At 41.2% G+C, this 19,053-nt stretch overlaps 1 protein-coding gene across 3 annotated transcripts in view; it reads right to left on the reverse strand.

The window, feature by feature from the left end:
* Window positions 1-19,053, reverse strand: part of MDM4 (MDM4 regulator of p53) — a 40,977-nt gene that overhangs the window by 9,293 nt on the left and 12,631 nt on the right. For 2 of the 3 annotated variants that reach the window (XM_061632207.1, XM_061632206.1), the window contains exons 3-7: window positions 18,101-18,175; window positions 10,610-10,743; window positions 9,256-9,305; window positions 3,618-3,685; window positions 2,834-2,933 (exon numbers count right to left, since the gene is read on the reverse strand). In XM_061632207.1, coding sequence (XP_061488191.1) covers window positions 2,834-2,933; window positions 3,618-3,685; window positions 9,256-9,305; window positions 10,610-10,743; window positions 18,101-18,175 — 427 coding nt within the window. The remainder of the gene's footprint in view (window positions 1-2,833; window positions 2,934-3,617; window positions 3,686-9,255; window positions 9,306-10,609; window positions 10,744-18,100; window positions 18,176-19,053) is intronic. The other variant, XM_061632208.1, reaches the window with a different exon arrangement.

Genomic DNA, 19,053 nt, shown 5'->3' on the forward strand with positions numbered 1-19,053 from the left:
AGACACAGTTCACTCTTAAATCTATATCCTTCTGCCCAAGGTACACTTAGGCAGGGATAGCCAATATGATGCTGCAACACCTATCAGCCCCAGCCAGCATGACCAGTGGACAGGAATTATACGAGTTATAGTCCACAACATCTGGAGGGCCCAACATTGGCTAACCCTGCATGAAGGCGTATTCTGCAAGCAAAGCAGACAGACACACACAAAACAGGAACACAGCAAATTGCTTTATACGATTGGTCCATCCAGCTCAGTACTGTCTACTCTTGAATGGCAGCAGCTATCCAGTGTTTCAGTCCAGAAGTATTTCCCAGATCTACCTGGAGATGCCGGGGTTTGAACCTGGGACCTTTTGCATGTAAAGTAGATGCTCTACCGCTGAGGCACACCCTTTCCCTGTAGAATAGCTCAATCGCTGCCCAGTCAAGCCGTCTACTATTCCTTAAAGATTATACATTTTGTATGCTCTTCAAGTTCACTTTTGCTTACATGCAATATCAATTTTGATACAGGAGATACTAGGATCTAATTCAGGGGTGGGGAACCTTGTTTGGCTCCACAGGCAAGATCCTTATTAGTATCTGCCTCACAAGCCAAATACAACAGATGAGTGGCGCCACCTAACTGTTAATCACCTGATGTCACAAGTGGCATAAAGGTACGTTGGGATGTCAAAGCATGTAGCAGGCAACAAGGTGCTGCTAAAAACAAGGGGAAAATATTGTTTTTGCAGCACTTTGCTGCCTGCTATGTGCTTTGAAAGTAAACTGAGCAGCTTTGGGTACGCAAAGAGACTTTCTGGCAGAAACCTCTCTTGTTCATCTGCACCAAGCGGGATCACCCTCCCTTCACATCAGCCTATGTGCAGAGAGGGAAATCCTGTTTAGCACTGGATTCCTGCAGGGACTTCTCTTGCACACCAGGACCAAGCAGGATCACCCTTCCTTTGCATCAGCCGATGTGGGGGAAGGGCAATCCTACTTTGTGCTAGGTTCCTGCTTTGCACAGTGCTTCAAAAGCTCCTGACAACCAGCTGGTTGTTGGGTGCTTAGGAAGCTGCACAAGGTAGCTTTGGCCAAGCCCTATCCTTTTTGACCAACCCATGCCCTTACCTGTATGACATCAGGTATAGGGAGGGTCGGTGTGGCTTGGCCAAAATGGCCTCATGGGCCAAATGGGGAAGGCTGGTGGGCCATGTTTGGTCTGTTGGCCAGAGGTTCCCCACCCCGATCTAGTTGATGAACTAGCTGTTTCTATATTTGTTTCCCACTTTTTAAAAACTCAACTAGGATTAATCTACTATTTCCTGAACAAGCCATGAATGGCTTTACAAGTCCTTTGGATAATAAAAATATTCCGTAAGGTTTGTAGCCTCACTGCTCCTCCTTTATTTCATGCCTGCAAATTTCACAAGTACAAAAACTATCCATTGTGTATTTGAATTTGTATACAAATACTTACCCTAATCTTTATTTTGGATAAATAGAGAAAACTTTTCATTTTTAAGAAGCTAGTTTTGATTATCAGACTGCGTATCAAGATGGAAGAGACTGAAAATCAGAGGGAACCCCTAAAAGTTTAGCAGCTTGCATAACATGAAAAGCATAAGATGGGTATGCTCATATTTGTCTCAAGAGAGGAATTATTAAATTTAACATACACAAGAACAGTAACTGGCTTTAAGCACTGACTCTAGGAAACTTCGCTTTTATTTCTAGGAAACCAAAGTGCCTGAGGAAGACAAATTGATATAATTCTAGTTTCTGGTTCACAATATACTCTATAGAGTGGTCCATGGTCCTTATATGGCAATGCTCAACAACATATTTGTTGGATAGGCTTAGCCAGCCATGTTTGCAAGGTACTCACTGTTCTGTTAATTTTCACTCAAACATATATGCACATGTCACATTTTGGAAGATTTTACAAGACAATTTTATTAGGTCTTGTTCACTGTTAAACCAGTTAAAAATAAACAATGGCTTAGTGCAAACGAGCAGCATAGTTGTGCATGCTGCTCATTAGCACCTGCTTTGTTCTTCCCCCCCTCCTGCCTTTGCGGCACTGGGAGGAAACAAACCAGAGGATAGCTTAACATTATATGTGAACCAGTGCTCATGGTTTGTTCCATCCACAAACCATGGGAGAAAAATCAGGAATAAACCTTAGTTTCTACTCATGGTTTGTTCCTCTGCAAACCACAAGCACTAGCTCACATGTAGCGCCAAGCCAATCTCTGGGTTGTTTCCTCCCAGCACAGGAAAGGCAGGAGTGGGAGAAGGAGCAAAGTAGGTACTGACGAGCAACATTCACCACCATGCTGCTTGCTCATGTTAAACTAGAATTTTTTAAATTATGTTTTAACATTACATGCAATCTGGGCCATAGTCTAAGAACATCCCACTCTGATCCATAATATTTGCTCCCAATCCTTGTCACAGGACTGAACCTCTGCCATCCAAAAAAGGTTTTTTTGTTGTTGTTTTTTTTAAGAGAGGCACTTCCCCCAGTGAGGAGCCATCCCTATCTACCACAAGCCAATACTGCTAACAGGACACATTTCTACTGAATGAGCAGAAGGTAAGAATTTTAAAAAATCTCCTCTTACAACTGAGATTATCAGAGATCTACAACTTACTCTTAGTGCTTACTGACCAGTGTGTGAAATCTGAACTTGTATGCATGATCTCATATAATGGTAGCAACACTGAGATGAGGATCCAAATCCAAATAAGAAAGACAGCAGCAAAATCTTGGCCAAGTGCAAAAGCCAGGAATCCATCATGTGGCAATCATGGTCTATATCTACTTTGAAGCCTGTACTCACCTTTATCCTCCTTGCATATATACCCTGAGGTAGACAAGACAGGTATGTCAACTTCGTCGCCTTTTTGCCCAGTGATGAAGCTTCTCTCTGTACTACTCTGCTTAAAGGAAGAAGGAAAGATATCCATTAGTACTGCATATCTTAAAAAGACACGGGGATGTAACACTTCCTTTCTAAGTCACCAGTTGCAAAGCAACACCAAGGAGTTACAACAAGAATAACAGTTTGAGCATATAAAGCAAATAAACAAAGCATATTAACCAATCAAGAAACTGGTAAAATCAAGCAGCATATGTAAGTTACAACCCAGAAAAAAAAAGTTGACAAAAGCTTCCAAAAGCTGCAATCTGCTAATGGCATCAAACTCCTTACCTCCATCTCAAATCACATAGCTCCCTCTCAAGATGCCCTACATGTATCCAACAATAGAACCAGAAACAAGGTCTTCTAGGTATTAGAAACTTTTAAAGAAAGATGATAGTAAGTAAATCTAAATCACACTTTGTTCAAAAAATCCTACCCAAGAATATGGACTAAAATGCAAGCTGGTGTGACTGAGGATAAGAAGTGCTACACCCCAGAAAGTAAGTTCAGAGAATGGAACTCTGTTAGGTAGAGAACAGAGAATGGTCACTCTGTCCCTGGTCTGTGGGCTCCCAAGAACTTCTGAGGAAAGCAGAAGCCTACCTATCAAACAAGTCAAAAGTTCTGGCAGTCCACCATGCACAGGTACAGAGAAGGGGCACTCTGTACGACAAAAGAAACCACCCAGCAGTGGGTTTACCTTCAGTTGATCTTGGCTTGGATTATTCACGCTTTGATCCTTTGCGAGAGCAACTCTCTGTGCAGCATCTAGACAGCAGGTAAAAAAAGAAAAAACCTTCCCTGGTAATAACCATTCTTACAACACAATGGGGTCCCTTGACAAGCAACCAAGAAATCAAGTTTGCCAGCTGTAGGATTCAAAGTGTTAAAAGTGAAGGCATAGTCTTAGCAGCCAACACCACAACTCCATTTCCTAGACCACTCACACTTGAAAAATGAAATGCAAACTTCTCAACTCCTGACCCCTCTGAACTGGTCATATTCTGGCCTCCTAAATGACACTTTGTGCCACATCCTCCTAGCACCTTCAAGTGACAAACTGCTGTTAGTTCCATGCCATAAAAGAAGTTTAATGGGACAGAGTTTCTAGATCCCCAACTTCAACTCTGTTTTCCAGCAAGATACATAGGTGACATGAAAACATCTTGATCTAAATACATTAGCCTGACTATCAACCAAAAGTACCACTACCCATTCATCCATTACTTCTGCTAGTGCTCAACAAGGGAGTCAATTAAGTCCACTTACTGCTGCACAGGAAGATCTTCCAGCAAGGCCCCCATCCTTGCAGAAGATGAAGGAAATGTCTGAACAAATATCCTTCATCACTGCAGGGACAGGTTTATTTTATTTTATTTTTTATTGAATTTCTTAGTCGCCAATCTGGCTGGCTATCCAGCCACTCTGGGCGACATACAAAATAAGCATACAGATACAATAAACATTAAACATCTGAACACAAAATAATAAAATCTAGCCCACCCCAAAAGCCTGCCTGAAGAGCCAGGTCTTCATGGCCCAGCGGAAACTCAGTATAGAGGGGGCATGGCAGAGATCATTTGGGAGGGAGTTCCACAGGGTGGGGGCCACAATTGAAAAAGCCCTCTCTCTAGTCCTCACAGTCTGGCTGTTTTGACTGATGGGATAGAGAGAAGGTTTTTTGAGGCTGATCTTGTTGGACAGTATAGGTGAGGATGCTGGATTCGCTCCTTCAGATAGACTGGGACGAAACCGTATAGGGATTTAAAGATCAAAACCAACACCTTGAATTGGGCCCGGCAAGCAACTGGTAGCCAGTGCAACTTTTAGCACTGGAGTTATGTGATCTCGCTGGCGGCTGCCTTTAATCACGTGCACCACAGCATTCTGTACCAGTTGCAACTTCCGGACCGTTTTCAAGGGTAGCCCCACGTAGAGCGCATTACAGCAGTCTAGGCGAAAGGAGACCAGGGCATGTACCACTGATGGGAGCAGGTGATTGGGAATGTAGCCTCCGTATCAGATGAAGCTGATACAGTGCTGCCCGGCTCACAGCTGAGACCTGAGCTTCCATGGACAGTTGGGATCAAGAATGATCCCAAGGCTGCGGACCTGGTCTTGCAGGGGCAGTTGTACCCCATTGAGCACCAGGTCCAAATCCCCTAATCTTCCCTTGTCTCCCACGAACAGTACCTCGGTTTTGTCAAGGTTCAGTTTCAGCTTATTCCTTCCCATCCAGCCACTCACCGACTCCAGGCACTTGGACAGGGTTTCTACAGCCAACCTCGGTTGAAGATTTAAACGAGAGATAGAGCTGCGTGTCATCTGCATATTGGTGACACTGCAGCCCAAATCTCCTAATGATAGCCCCCAGCAGCTTTATGTAGGTGTTAAATAGCATCGGGGAGAGGATGAAGCCTTGCAGCACCCCACAAGTGACAGGCCAAGGATCTGAAACCTCATCCCCCAATGCTACTCTTTGGTGCCTATCAGAGAGGAAGGAATGGAACCAGTGCAGTACAGTGCCCCCTATGCCTAATCCCTCCAGGCGGTCTAACAGGATACCGTGGTTAACGGTATCAAAAGCCGCTGAGAGGTCCAGGAGGACGAGGAAGGTGCATTCAACCCTCTCCAACGCTCTCCTCATATCATCCACCAAGGCGACCAAGGCTGTTTCAGTCCCATGTCCAAGCCTGAAGCCCGACTGAAATGGGTCCAGATAATCTGCTTCCTCCAAGTGCGCTTGCAACTGCTTCACCACCACCCACTCGACCGCCTTGCCCAAGAATGGTTCCGCTCTGGTTCTCATAGTTCAAAGGTGGAGGATTTAAGTGTGACAGATACTTCTTATACAGTACCAAGTGGCTGCCTATTAGATGGGGCACAAGCAAAGGAGGTTTTCGAATGCAGCATCAGGTTCTCACTGAACATTTACAGAGAAAGATTATGTGTGCACATAATGCTTCACTTTGTGTGTAACACTAAACTATCAAACCAAACAGCCCATGGTCCTAGAAATGGAAAAAATTAAGAATTGAGTTAGGACCAAAGGGCTCGTATTAAAGCCCAATGAGAGTATACACAAAAACTCTGATGTAGTTACTCAACCAGAAACAGCTAGGCTACCAACAAAGGGAGCAGGGAGAGATCCTGTTCCCTAGCCAGAGAACAGTGATTCAGGGACACTTCAAAGGAGTTCCTTCTTTCAATACAGACATTAAATTTCAACATTTGAAAACCTATGTGCCCTGAAATGGCTGGAGGGCAACATACATTATATTTTTCTCTTCAGGCACATGTATTGTGAAGCTTGTACTCACAACATTTAACCACACTGATATTTACCATCGAATTAGAGGAAGAAGAAACATGCACACCGTGACTACTTTAGGAAGAACATTAAAAGAGTTGTTCTCTCTGAATGCTGGAACTTGCATTTTAATATTTACTTCTAATTTTATTGCTTTGCTATGTGATTTTGAATATTAATATACAGATTTAACAGTTTTCACTCTTATTCTTTCTCATTTTCTAGGCTTTTATAATTAGTTTATTCACACATTATCCTGACATTGACAGCCAGTGAAGCCATTACGAGTGAATGGGCATTCAGTCCACTACCCTCTCCTCTAAACTAATTTCTTTTTCCCCTCTCTCTCCTAGGAATTCAGGATGTTTTGTTCTAGTTGTTTCAGCACTAAACAAATTTCTACAATATAAACATGCCTGTATTATATCTCTGCTCCAACCCCATTTTGGTCCATCAGGATGCTAGTTCTGTTATCTGCATGGAGGTATTGGCAGGAATTATCCACTCAAATGAGCTTAGCTGTAATTTAGCCAATACTAACATTTGAGGGACAAAACTAGGGTTAAGAATACTCTTGCAATGAAATTCTACAGTTTGTTTATTTGTGGAAGTTGGGTCCAGCATTAACTGAAGCGTATGGATTGTTCAAAGCCTTTACATGTTTCTGTTAATCTGCTAAATAGTAGTTGGTTTCATCCTTTTACAGTCTATCCTTTGTTTTGATTTTATTCTGTAGTGTGAACAATTTCTAAAAGTTAACCTTTTCTTTATGTTATCCCAATACCATCATTTTGGACGTCAATTACAAAAGGGACACACACTGAACTCATTTGAGCCACTCATTGCTTTCTAAAAACATCTCAAATGATATTGGACAAGATGCCACTGAACTCAGGATGGCTTCAAAAGCACCGTTTACATATCATGATAAACCACGGTTTACTAAACTGTGGTTTAACGCTATACGTGAACTGTGTCCAACAGCCTAACTGTGACTTGTTTACTGTCAAGAAACAATGATTTGTTATTGGTTTATGAGCTTTGGTTTGTTTTAACTATGGCATAGCTTTATGTGTGAACCCAGCACCTTTCCCTAACCATGGTTTGTCCACCCTACCCCAGACACTCACCAAGTTACAAATGCACAAGGCAAGCGAAGCTAGACAACAAATCCAACTTTAGAGAAACAAGCCATGGCTTAGTATTATCTGCAAGCCAGGCTAATGCGAGAGGCGATCGATACTCTCTACCAGGGTGGAAGGAAAATGCTGTTCTTTACACAAAGCCTACTTTGTTGCACTGTAAAGGATTCTGTGGATCGCTAAAGAATGTGTGAATGACTGAATGTTTCACAGGTTACAGCCTCAATTGTGTACATATGAAAGGCTATCCCATTATTTGTCTTTCCTAAATTTCCAATAGGCACCCCACACACACTGCCGCCACAAACATACCAAAATCACCATATGAGTAAAAACCAAGCTGGATGTAAAATTACAAGAATGCAAAAAACAAAAATGTGCATGTTATACAAATAGCAGCTATAGGGAAGCCTTAGCAGCCTCAGGACTGTGAGAGGTGGGAAAGGGACATTTAACTTTTTCTGTCTGCCAACATCCTGACAAAGATCAGCCCTCTGAGGCTGCTATTTGCATTTCAAGGGAACTCCCACTTTCAACTGGCTAGCAAATATTGCCAACTGGTATCACAAATCCATAAAACTTTCTGAAGTCTTAAATCACTGGGTGGCTGGAGATAGATGCCCAGAACTAACAGCAGCTGCTACACCTCTACTAATGCACAGTACAAGGGTCGGCTCTGTTAAGTTTTGTTTTGAACCTTGCACCAACATAACTCAAGGTGCATTCAGGTAATGCTCATCTTCAACCAGAGGGTATTCCCTTCATTTTCCTTACTCACAGGTCAGTATTACAAGAATGAACCTTCAGTTTTTTTGTTTTATTTATCACAGGATTTCCTCAGGCTAAAATAAAACTAACTAATGAAAGACAGGTGCACAGCCATTAGAGTGGCTTTCCTTCATATATGATTGGTGTTTCTCCTGATTTGTATGCTTGCCATTTCTGGCCTCATAAGAGATTAATACAGTCATTACTGAACAGATAAGAAATTTGCCAACCAACTGGAACAAATATTGTTCAGCACCTATGGCAGAATTTCCCCCCAAACTTCAGAAAGAGAGTAAAATGAGGGCCTTGCCAAAAGAAGGGGGGAGGGGGAAGAGTTTTCACAAGTAAGTTTTTGTTAAGTCACCAGATAATTAAAGATGAAGGATTGAATTAGATATCCACCTGCCCTGGTTCTAACCCAAGATCAGGAAATAAGCCAGCAGTATGGATCAAAGATGGAGAAACTTGTGGTCCTCAATATTACAGGTATAAAACTCCCAGCATCCCTCAGCACTGGCCATGCTGGCTGGAGCTAAACAATGACATTGGAGAGTCCCAGCAATATTTGGAAGGCCACAAGCTCCACTTCTAATACAGATAAGGGCGCATGTTAAATCTCAATGATGGGTAACAGATGGGATTCCCCTCCCTGCCCATAAATTAAACCAGTTCATCCATTTAGCACAATCCAGACAAAGTTAAATGCACTTAACTCACACAGAAATATAAGGCATTTATAGACATAGTTAAAGGGTTAGCTACAATGATGTCACTGGGACTTAACATTCTCTTGACTGTATTCACTGGGTGGTATCAAAGTCATACTCGGAGTAGGTCCATTTAAATAAATCAACAAGTCATAGCTAACTTGATTTCAGTAAGCCTACTGCAAGTATGATTTAGTTAGATACCACCCACTGGATTTAACACTCCGATCATCCTAGGTGTCTTGAAACTATTGCCCTAGGCATGTCAGATAAAGTGAGGGTGTTTTTGCCGGTCCTCCCGATACTTTCATAATCAGTTCATTTCAATCTAAAGACTTTACATGTTTTTACTTACCAAAATTAATTTTACAGAGCAGTGAATTAAGTTGGCTAATATTAAAAGAAGCCTACCTGTAACAGTAGATGTAGTCACATTCCGTTTCAGCATATCATAAATTGGGCTGTGGAAAAGTAATTACTAGTGAGCACAGAACACAGCAACACAAAAACCAGCATCTTCTCTTCAACCATTAAGTAGTACACATATGTAATGAGCTATATATAAATAATAAATAAATCCATGCTTTGTGTCAAGGACTATAACAGCAGACATCTGGTTACAGTCAATTCAGGACTTATTTTTTTAACATTAGAAGTCTGTTCACAGAGAACAGCTTGTGTTATCACTGTTATTAAATCTTCTGACCCTTCCACCATATCTTTACAGTAAATAGATGCTGTCAACATAGCATGCAAATGTTCATACACCTAACCCACACAGTTGTCACCCTATCTACAGTGCAAGCACACAATTAAATATTCCTAAGATTTTAGATCAACTATACACTTCTCTTTTAGAAGGAATCTAGTCTTCATAGGTGTGGTGGTTTGCCAAGCAAGCTGCAAGGCTTGGTTAAGATTCCATCCAAGGCCAGAGTTTCCCCCCCATTCCATGTCTTAAGGCCTGACCTATATACGCAGTAGAGTAACGTGATGTAAGTGGCAGAATGGGCACGATCAGCAGGAGGGTATGCATATGTCATTTTCTGAATGATCCCCTGCTTTAAACACTCCCTGCAAATAGAAAGCCAGCATATCAGTTAGAAGGCTAGGCTAGAACACCTCTTCCAGATATGCTAGTTTTCTATTTACAGTGAGGGTTTTGTTTTGTTTTAATATGGAGAAGCATTCAAAATTAGCATCTCCATTATGTTGTCTGAAGTTGTATAGTCCATTTAACCAATTCTTGTAGCATTAAATACTAACACATTTATTATGGTATAAGCTTTCATCAGATGCATGGTGCAACCCTAAGACACAGGTACAACTTCCCCACCCTGATCACGTGTATATGTAACAGTGAGGTCAGAGGGAAATGAGATGCCAATAGCATCAATTCAATTAGAGCTAAAAGGTATGCAAGACAAGCACAGAGAATCTTTATAATAATAGTGATAGGCAATAAACCAATCAACTAGACATTGTTGAGTTAACATCTGTAGTGTGAAAGAAAACCAATGCTTCCATTCAGACCCAAATGAAGAGGCTGAACTTCTTGATGAATTTTTCTTCAGTGCTTTTACACTAGAGCCCCCTTTGAAAGCCTTTGTTCAAGTATGGCCAAATACAGCAGATTTCAATTACAGATTTGCATCCCCAAAATGTCTCAACTGTTATCTATACCACCCAAACTAAAGAGGAACCATTGTTCCAAAAGTTGTTTAATGCACAGAAATCTTACTCAATATAGGTTAAGACTTCCTACCTTGGGTCTTTCACAGAGAAGCTTTCACAACCCAGAAGATCCCCCAACTGGTCTCCTCCACAATACACTATGTGCTGCTGTTGTTTGTCATACAGCTGCTTCAGCACAATATACTCTCCAAGGTAATGTATTATCTAGGCAAATAAAAGACAAATTCATCTATACATGCAGCAAGAATTAAGCCAGTAAGGACTGCTTTCTATTACAATTGTTTCAGTAAATGTTATGCTTGTTCTTTGTAAATAACATCACAAAATGATAATATTCCTACTCTGTAATTTTTGTATGGCTTCTGTCCATATATCATTTTTTATGAATAAAAGCTCTCTGACCTTGTAAAGAGGTTAAATTATCACCTCCTTTGAAAAGATGTAGAACCTAAGAAACAAGGATATATATTATCATTAACTGCAAGCCAGTGACAGAAGATGACTTAAATCCAATGTCTTTTAGCTACCCACATGACATAAGAGAATTATCCAGCTACTCTATTGTTGCTCCTCGATCTCTCAGTGGCATTCAACACCACTGACCATTGTATCCTCAAGGAGAGGCTCTGCAAATTGGTGGCACAGTATTACAGTGGGTCTACTACCACTTGCAGGGTGCCTACCAGAGAGTAGCTGGGGAGGGGTCCTGATCAACCTCGTGTCTGTTATCTTTTCGGCACCTACTGAAGACCTTCCTCTTTCAATAAGCCTTTTAAGTAGAGACCTTATCCCAGTCTGCATCTGTGTTGGAATTGCTTTTTAATATATTTTTAAACCTTTTTTAATGTTTTTAAAGCTTTTAAAAATGTTTTTAAAGATTTTTGTTTTAATATGTTTTCAATGGTTGTTGTGTTTTAATATATTTTTACAATGTTTTAAAGTGTTTTTAGTGCTTTTGTTTGCCGCCCTGGACTCCTACTGGGAGAAAGGGCAGGATATAAATAAAATAAATAATGTTAGTAATGCTGTGGGGTACTGCAGGGTTTCATCTTGTTCTCCATGCTATTTAACATCCATGTGAAACCACTGGAAAGCATCATCCAAAGATACGAATTGCAGTGTCACCTATATGCAGATGACATCCAGCCCTCTCTTTCCATTCCATCTGAATCAGGAGAAGGTATGCAAGTGGTGGACCAGTGCTTTGGAGGCAATGATGGGTTTGATGAGGGCCAAAAAAGTGAGACTGAATTCTGCTAAGATGGAGGTGCTGTGGCCAGGCAGTTCCCAAGCCCATGAATTAGGAAGACTGCCTTTTCTGGATGAGATAGTATTCCTAGTGGAACAGGTGCAGAGCTTGCGGATCCTCTGTGATTCTCAGCTGACACTAGAGGCACAGGTGGCCTCAGTGGCAAGGAGCACCTATGCCCAGCTATGACCATTCCAGGACTGGAATAGTCTGGCCTCAGTAATCTATGCTCTGCTAACCTCATAACTGATTATTGCAGTGCACTCTACATGGGGCTATCTTTGAAAATGGTATTTAAGCTGCAGCTAACGGAAAATGCTGCTGCCAGGTTGCTGTCTGTGGTAATGAGGTGGGATAACATTGATCCTTAAAGTACTGTACTGGCTGCCTGTTTGCTACAAGGCCCAATTCAGAGTGTCAATACAAAGAACTAAATTACTTTGGACCCAAGTACCTAAAGGACTCCCTCTCCTGTAATCTGCCAACCTGTGCTTTAAGATCTACAGGGGAGCACCTGCTCATGGTCCCATTGATAGATATGGTCTATGGGGCAATGACACAAGGCAGGGTCTTCTCTGTATATAAACTCCATCCACGGGGAAGTTCAATTGTCCTCTTCTCCAATTGCTTTTAAACACCAATTAGAGACACATTTATTAATTTGAATCTTTGGTACATAGTTTAAATGAGTAATTTATCTGCTTAGGTCTTATTGTTCTTTATTGAATCTGCAACATTATGTTTTGGCTTTGTACTTTGATGAGACAGGTTTTTGGTCAGTGTTTTGATTATGGTTTTAATGAGATCCAACAACTAAAAAACCACTCTGAACTCCTTCAGGAAGAAACGCAGGATTAATAACAATAGCAACAACGGCATGAACAAAATGCTGCAGTGCATTCCCACCTCCCTAAGAGAAATGCACGAGCCTTGTAATGCACTTCAGGCCTCAGTGGGGGGGGGGAAGATGTAGATGTGGGGCAGGGATAAAGGATTCCTTTTTTCCTCCCTCCTCAATCCAAGATTTTTTCCTACTGTGCTACATAGCACTAGAAAATTGCTACCCATAAACCAGAGTATTTCATAACTATGTAACAGGACAGGACATACAGTTGTGAAGACTGGAAAGGCTAAATGTCCAATCCTGATCCTCCACTGCCATCACAATGCCTGCTATGAGGTTCAGCCATTAGGGGCTTGAGTAGGTCAATTCCCCTCTTCCGTCCCCCCTCTCCAACTGACATAAGTGGAATGTTTATCAATCTGTTCTCAACCACAGGCTTGATTAATAGAACTGCAAAGCCATCTTCAGGCTTTCAGTATGAATATGTGAGGGGACTATCATGCACAAATGGACTAGGTCTACCCCTTACATGCCAACGCATGCTGATCACACCCCCTACACAAATACTGCTGCACATGTGTAGAGATCTCTCTACAGGGCCACAAACCATAGTCAATCAAGATAATATTCAAGGCTCAGACTCCCCCTCTCCCTTGTACTCATTACATGCCTTTTGTGATTAGCCAAGCCCTCACAGCAGCCACTTGGGGTGGTGCCCAAGACAGTTTCTGAAATTTCTAAACTCATGGACAAAAGAGTTGAGGACCCCTGACATATTAGATAAAAATATGTGAACTGAGAGCAATGGAAAGAAGGGCTGATCTTCTGGATAGGCAAAACAGCAGCAGTCCTGTTTGCAATCTTATCCTGACCATAAGCAGGCTAGAAGAAAATGTTTCAAATGAATAGCTTTCCCTAGCTTATTTACAAGGCTGACTTATTACTACAGAGCAGGGATCAGGAACCTCCAGCCCATGGGCCTAATTCGGCTCTCCAGGCCTCCCTATTTGCCCTGCCAGGCCATTTTGGCCAAGATACACTCAACTACCCTACATTTCATATGATGTCATGTACGGGGCAGTAAAGTCATAGCTGGGCCATAAAGAAGTTTGCAGGCACTACTGATCAGATGCACCTGCAAAGCCCTTTGTAAGACATTCTGAAGCCCTAACAGCTGATTGTCAGGGTTTGAAAGCACAGTGGCCTCTCTGTAAGACCTAACAATCAGCTGATTATCAGTGCTTGAAGAGAAACCCGCATAGCCAAAGCCCCATCTATCAGCTGGGAACATGGGAAGCTGCCTTTTACCGAGTCAGACCAGTAGTCCATCTAGCTCAGTATTGTCAGTACTGACTGGCAGCAGAACTCCAGGGTTTCAAGCAGGGGAGATGCCAGGGACCTTCTGCATGCAAAGCACTGAGCTACGGCCCTTCCCATGTGGGAGCAGATTGGATTCAAAGTGCTTTTCTTCAGTGTTTTAAATCTACACTGCTTCTTATCGCCCAAAAAAGCAGTTTGTATTCTGGTCACAGGAAGAAGAGCTTTCAATACAAACTGCTTCCCTGGAAAAAATGCTCCATTTTTAAATACAATCTGCTTTCTCTGCAGAAGGAATAATGCTCTGTTTGAGGTGCATTTTCCCCTCTCCAAAGACTTCAAAGAGGATCCTTGCAATTGATAATCAGGTGATTGGCAGTTACAACAACTTTCTTTGAACATTTATAGGTGTCAAACACTTGATGACAAAATTTGCCTGTGAGGGGTGGGTTCAATAAGGATCTGATCTGTTGGCCAGATCTGCTTCCCCAACACTGCTATGGAGCCTAGGTAAAAGGAAACTGTTTTTAATCAAATATATGTTGAACTAAGTTTACAAATCCTTTAAAACATTAGCAGCTGTGAAAGAAACATGAACAGAATAAAGAGACAAGGGTACAGTTATTTATAATCCATATTCATTGATTAGAACCTTGTTGGATGGAGTTTGAATATATAGGAATTGTACTTTAGAATCTAAAGGAGACACAAGCATACATCAGTTGTTTAAGAGGAGACTGGACATATATCTATAGATCTTACATTTTTCTGGAAACATTTAGCCAGTCTAGACTAGGGCTGGGGAACCTTTGCCCCTCCAGATGTTGCTGGGCTACAACTTCCACCATCCCTAACCATTGGCTATGCTGGCTGAGGCTGACGAGAATCAGACCCCAACAACATGTGGAGGACCAAAGGTTCCCCAACCCTGGCCCTAGACTTTATTAGTGGTAAATAGATAGTGATATTAGTCAAAATACAGGAGAAGGTAAACACACGCCCCTTCGGAATTATGTATCAACCAGACAGAGTTTTTTATTTATATTTATTTTATTTATTATTATTATTTAATTGATATCCCGCCCTTCCTCCCAGCAGGAGGAATCTTCATTATAAAAGTCACTTTATAATTTTCATTATAAAAGTCACAGAAGTGTATAATATATATATATATATAATATAATATGCACATAATTGTGATTAACAAAACAGGTTTTTATTGTTCTACCAAAACGTTTCAGCTTCCACCTTCATCAGCTGCTAACATACAAATGCTGTTACCAAGGTGGCAGTTATAGAGCTTTGAGGATGGAATGCTCAGAGGGGCTTCATTTGCAGAAGCTAAGTAGTGGTGGTGCTGTCCTCCAGGTTCAGGCCATGTGGTGCCAATGTGTCCAGAGAGTAGATCCAAAAGTTCTCCCTTTTAGACAATGCTGCTGGATCTGCTGGCATCTCTACAGCTGTTATAGAAAAGTCCAACAGGCTGTGACCCTCAATGTTGAAATGTTTTGCAACTGGTTGCTCTACTTTTTTTTGTTAAGATTGCCAATTTACTGTAATATATATAGTATAATATGTATATATTTTCACAGAGTAATACCCATTCAAAGGTTTGTTATATATACCCTATTCTTCTTCTAAGAAACTCAAAGTCACTTGCCTGTAGGTATCCCAAACACTGCTTGTGGCCAGAGCCCCTCATCTTCAGCAACTGACCCATATCAAGCATAATTGCAGATTCAAATCTAGGTCAAGTACTCTCAAACAGCTAAAATTTACATCTCAGATATCATTAGGCACAGAGCCCTGCTGCCTGCATTGGAGTTGCAAGTTTAAACTTTAGGCGTTGTTTGACTGCAGTGTCATAGCCTTAAAAGTAATCCAGACCCAACTGAAGCGGTGAGGCCACATCCTATTATATAAGTGGAGCCCATATTTCAAGTAATACATTATGCATAAACCTGGTCTCCCCTCTGTCTGCAGCAAAGAAGGGCTCAGCTGGAGAAGACAAATGCAAAATGAACTATAAGCAGTGCAGGGGGGTAGGTCCTTACTGTGCTAAATGTAGGCTGCTATGGCAAATTAACATTTTAACACTAAAACCCCTTCCATTTAAAATATTCAATTTGTTTTTGCAAAAATATTAAAAGCTAAATAAGTTATTTAAATGCATAAGTGTTTAAAATAAGTCACAGAGCTCTACAGGAATATCTGACACATTTGTAATGAAAAGCCACTGCATTTAATTCCTAGCTGACAGGTTACCCCTGTAAATCACAGCTAGTGTCATTTTTCTAATCGTGTACACGCTTTGCATTTTAATCTTAAAACAAATTATTTTATAGGGTGTCTTTGGCTTAGCTGACAAGACATTTCCAATAAAATGAAAGAAAATAAAAAGTATAATTCAAAAACGTCCAAGCTTCAATTAGCAACAAGCAGCAGCATTTCTAACATTCCCTCAGGAATACAACCACCTACTGCAATTTTCCTCCCACTCTTAAGACTGGTTCTAATACCCTAAACTATTATAATAGTTATTAAATAATAACAAGTTATGCTGTTCCAGCAGCTGCAACAGGAGGCTCTCAAAACTTTCTGATGAATAACACACACATTCACGGAAATTAGGATTCCCCTAATTTACAGACAAGGCACAGAAGGAATGTGAGCAAATCCCAGCCCTCAGTATTTCAGTCTCCATGCTCAAACCAGGAGATGCATTCCTATGGTAGTTATGAATAGTCCACATCCTCCCCGCCCAAAAAAAACTTCCACTACCATTCTGCTCCTTTAGTTTATTGCGAACATGCAGCAACACTTGATTTCAGCCACTATATTAACCTGAATAACCTTACAGAATTACAGACAGTAGCATATCAATAACCAGGAAGAAATCAAAAGGTAGGAAACTGGAAATATTAAGAGAACTGACAAAATAGCATCTCAAATTGGCATATGCTGGTGGCAAATAGTCACTGACTACCAAACAGAAATAAACATGAGAGCATAAAACAGCATCCATAACTAAAAGACCATAAGCACATTATTTATTTATTTATTTGTTTATTTATTATTTGATTTATATCCCACCCTTCCTCCCAGAAGGAGCCCAGGGTGGCAAACAGAAATGCTAAAAACACGTTAAAACATCATAAAAAGACCTTAAAATACATTAAAACAAAACATTAAAAACATTTTTTTTAAAAAAAGGGTTAAAATATATTATTAAACAAAACATATTATGTAGAAGTTACCTTTATCTTTTTTGCTTCAGTATCCTAAATGTGAGAAGCAAGAGAAGTTCCCAATAGGACTGAGCCAAAATGTGCCCCCAGCATCACATGTTTGGGGCAATGAAGTCAAGGGGGGCATTTCAGCAATATTAGGGAGAAATGTTCTTTGCTGTAAACTTTCTTATGTTAAAAAGTGCTCAGAAGAAGCTGGAACACAATTTTTACTTGTTTTTTTTAACACAAGACTCCTGCCTTCACTTTGGATGCACAGCCTTCACTCCAATTTAGCTTCACAACATAATTGTTGTTGTTGTTATGTGCCTTCAAGTCGATTACGACTTATGGTGACCCTATGAATCAGTGACCTCCAAGAGCATCTGTCATGAACCACCCTGTTCAGATCTTGTAAGTTCAGGTCTGTGGCTTCCTTTATGGAATCAATCCATCTTTTGTTTGGTCTTCCTCTTTTTCTACTTCCTTCTGTTTTTCCTAGCATTATTGTCTTTTCTAGTGAATCATGTCTTCTCATGATGTGTCCAAAGTATGATAACCCCCGTTTCACCATTTTAGCTTCTAGTGATAATACTGGTTTAATTTGTTCTAACACCCAATTATTTGTCTTTTTTGCAGTCCATGGTATGCACAAAGCTCTCCTCCAACACAGATTTGTATCTCTATCTAACTAGACTTCCATTGAGCTTAGATTAGAAATGAACATCAAATAAAATTCAGGGCTCCAAATCCAGGATATCTCCCAACACACTCCAGGATCAATTACTACAAAGTAGTTTTTAAACATTTTCTTGAATTGTAAACTGCTCTTTGAACCCTTTGGGGTTGAAAAGTGGCATAGATATACATAAGACAGCCCTTAAAAGTATTTTCCCATACAGAAGAGTGTACATATCAGCTCACCTCCTTTAGTGTGAAAGTTTCGCCCTGAGCACCTGCAGCTTGCAGAATCTTCAGGAGTGCCAGTTTTGGTCGTACCTACAATATATGATCAAGACAGTTTTTTAAAGACATATTACATAACAGTTTTGAGTAGCAGATATAAAAATGCTAACTTGTGTGGAATTGCAGATTAAATGCTTCAGATACGTATCCCAGCATATGAAGCTAAAGGCAAGTGCTTCATGAAATACCTCAACCATACAATAGCACGTGCGCTCGTTATCTCGCGTGCACTCACGCACGCGCTCTCCCCGTTGCGCGCTCTCTCTCTCCCTCTTTCACACACACACACATTCTCCCTCCTTCACACATGCACACACGTGCGCTCGCTCCGTTTCACACGCATGCCCTCTCCCCCTCTCATGCACATGCTCTCCCCCTTGCGCTCTCGCTCTCATGCGCACTCTTTCACGCGTGCGCACGTTCTCTCCCTCTTTCAAACATGGGCACGCTCTCCCCCTCTCCCTCCTTCACACGTGCTCTCTCGTGCACACGCTTGCTCTCTCACACACACACTCTCTTCCTCGTGTGCATGCGCTCTCGCTCTCCCCATAATGTGGGTGTATCCTTTATCCCCTGACCCTGTGTTATAACAAGCTTTCACTATACAACACCTAACGCAGACAGCTTCATAAGATTGAAACAATGAAATCTAAAAAGTGCTGGCAAGGAACAGAACTTTCTAGACTGGGAAAATTATTTCTCACTACTTCAATAAGGTGGAAGCAACCATTCATTATAGTCTGCAGTCTCTTCTTAAGGGAAAACACAACTCTACTTATAGATGTTAAGGGTTACACCACTTTGGGCAAGAGATCACAAGCAGGATTATTTCAGATTCTCTACCTTTGCATTGGGCAGAAGGCAGCAAGGTCCTACTTCTGTACTAGACTTTTTGCAGAAGGCAAAGTCAG

This window comes from Rhineura floridana, chromosome 6, assembly GCF_030035675.1.
Source record: "Rhineura floridana isolate rRhiFlo1 chromosome 6, rRhiFlo1.hap2, whole genome shotgun sequence".
NCBI classification, from domain to species: Eukaryota; Metazoa; Chordata; class Lepidosauria; order Squamata; family Rhineuridae; genus Rhineura; species Rhineura floridana.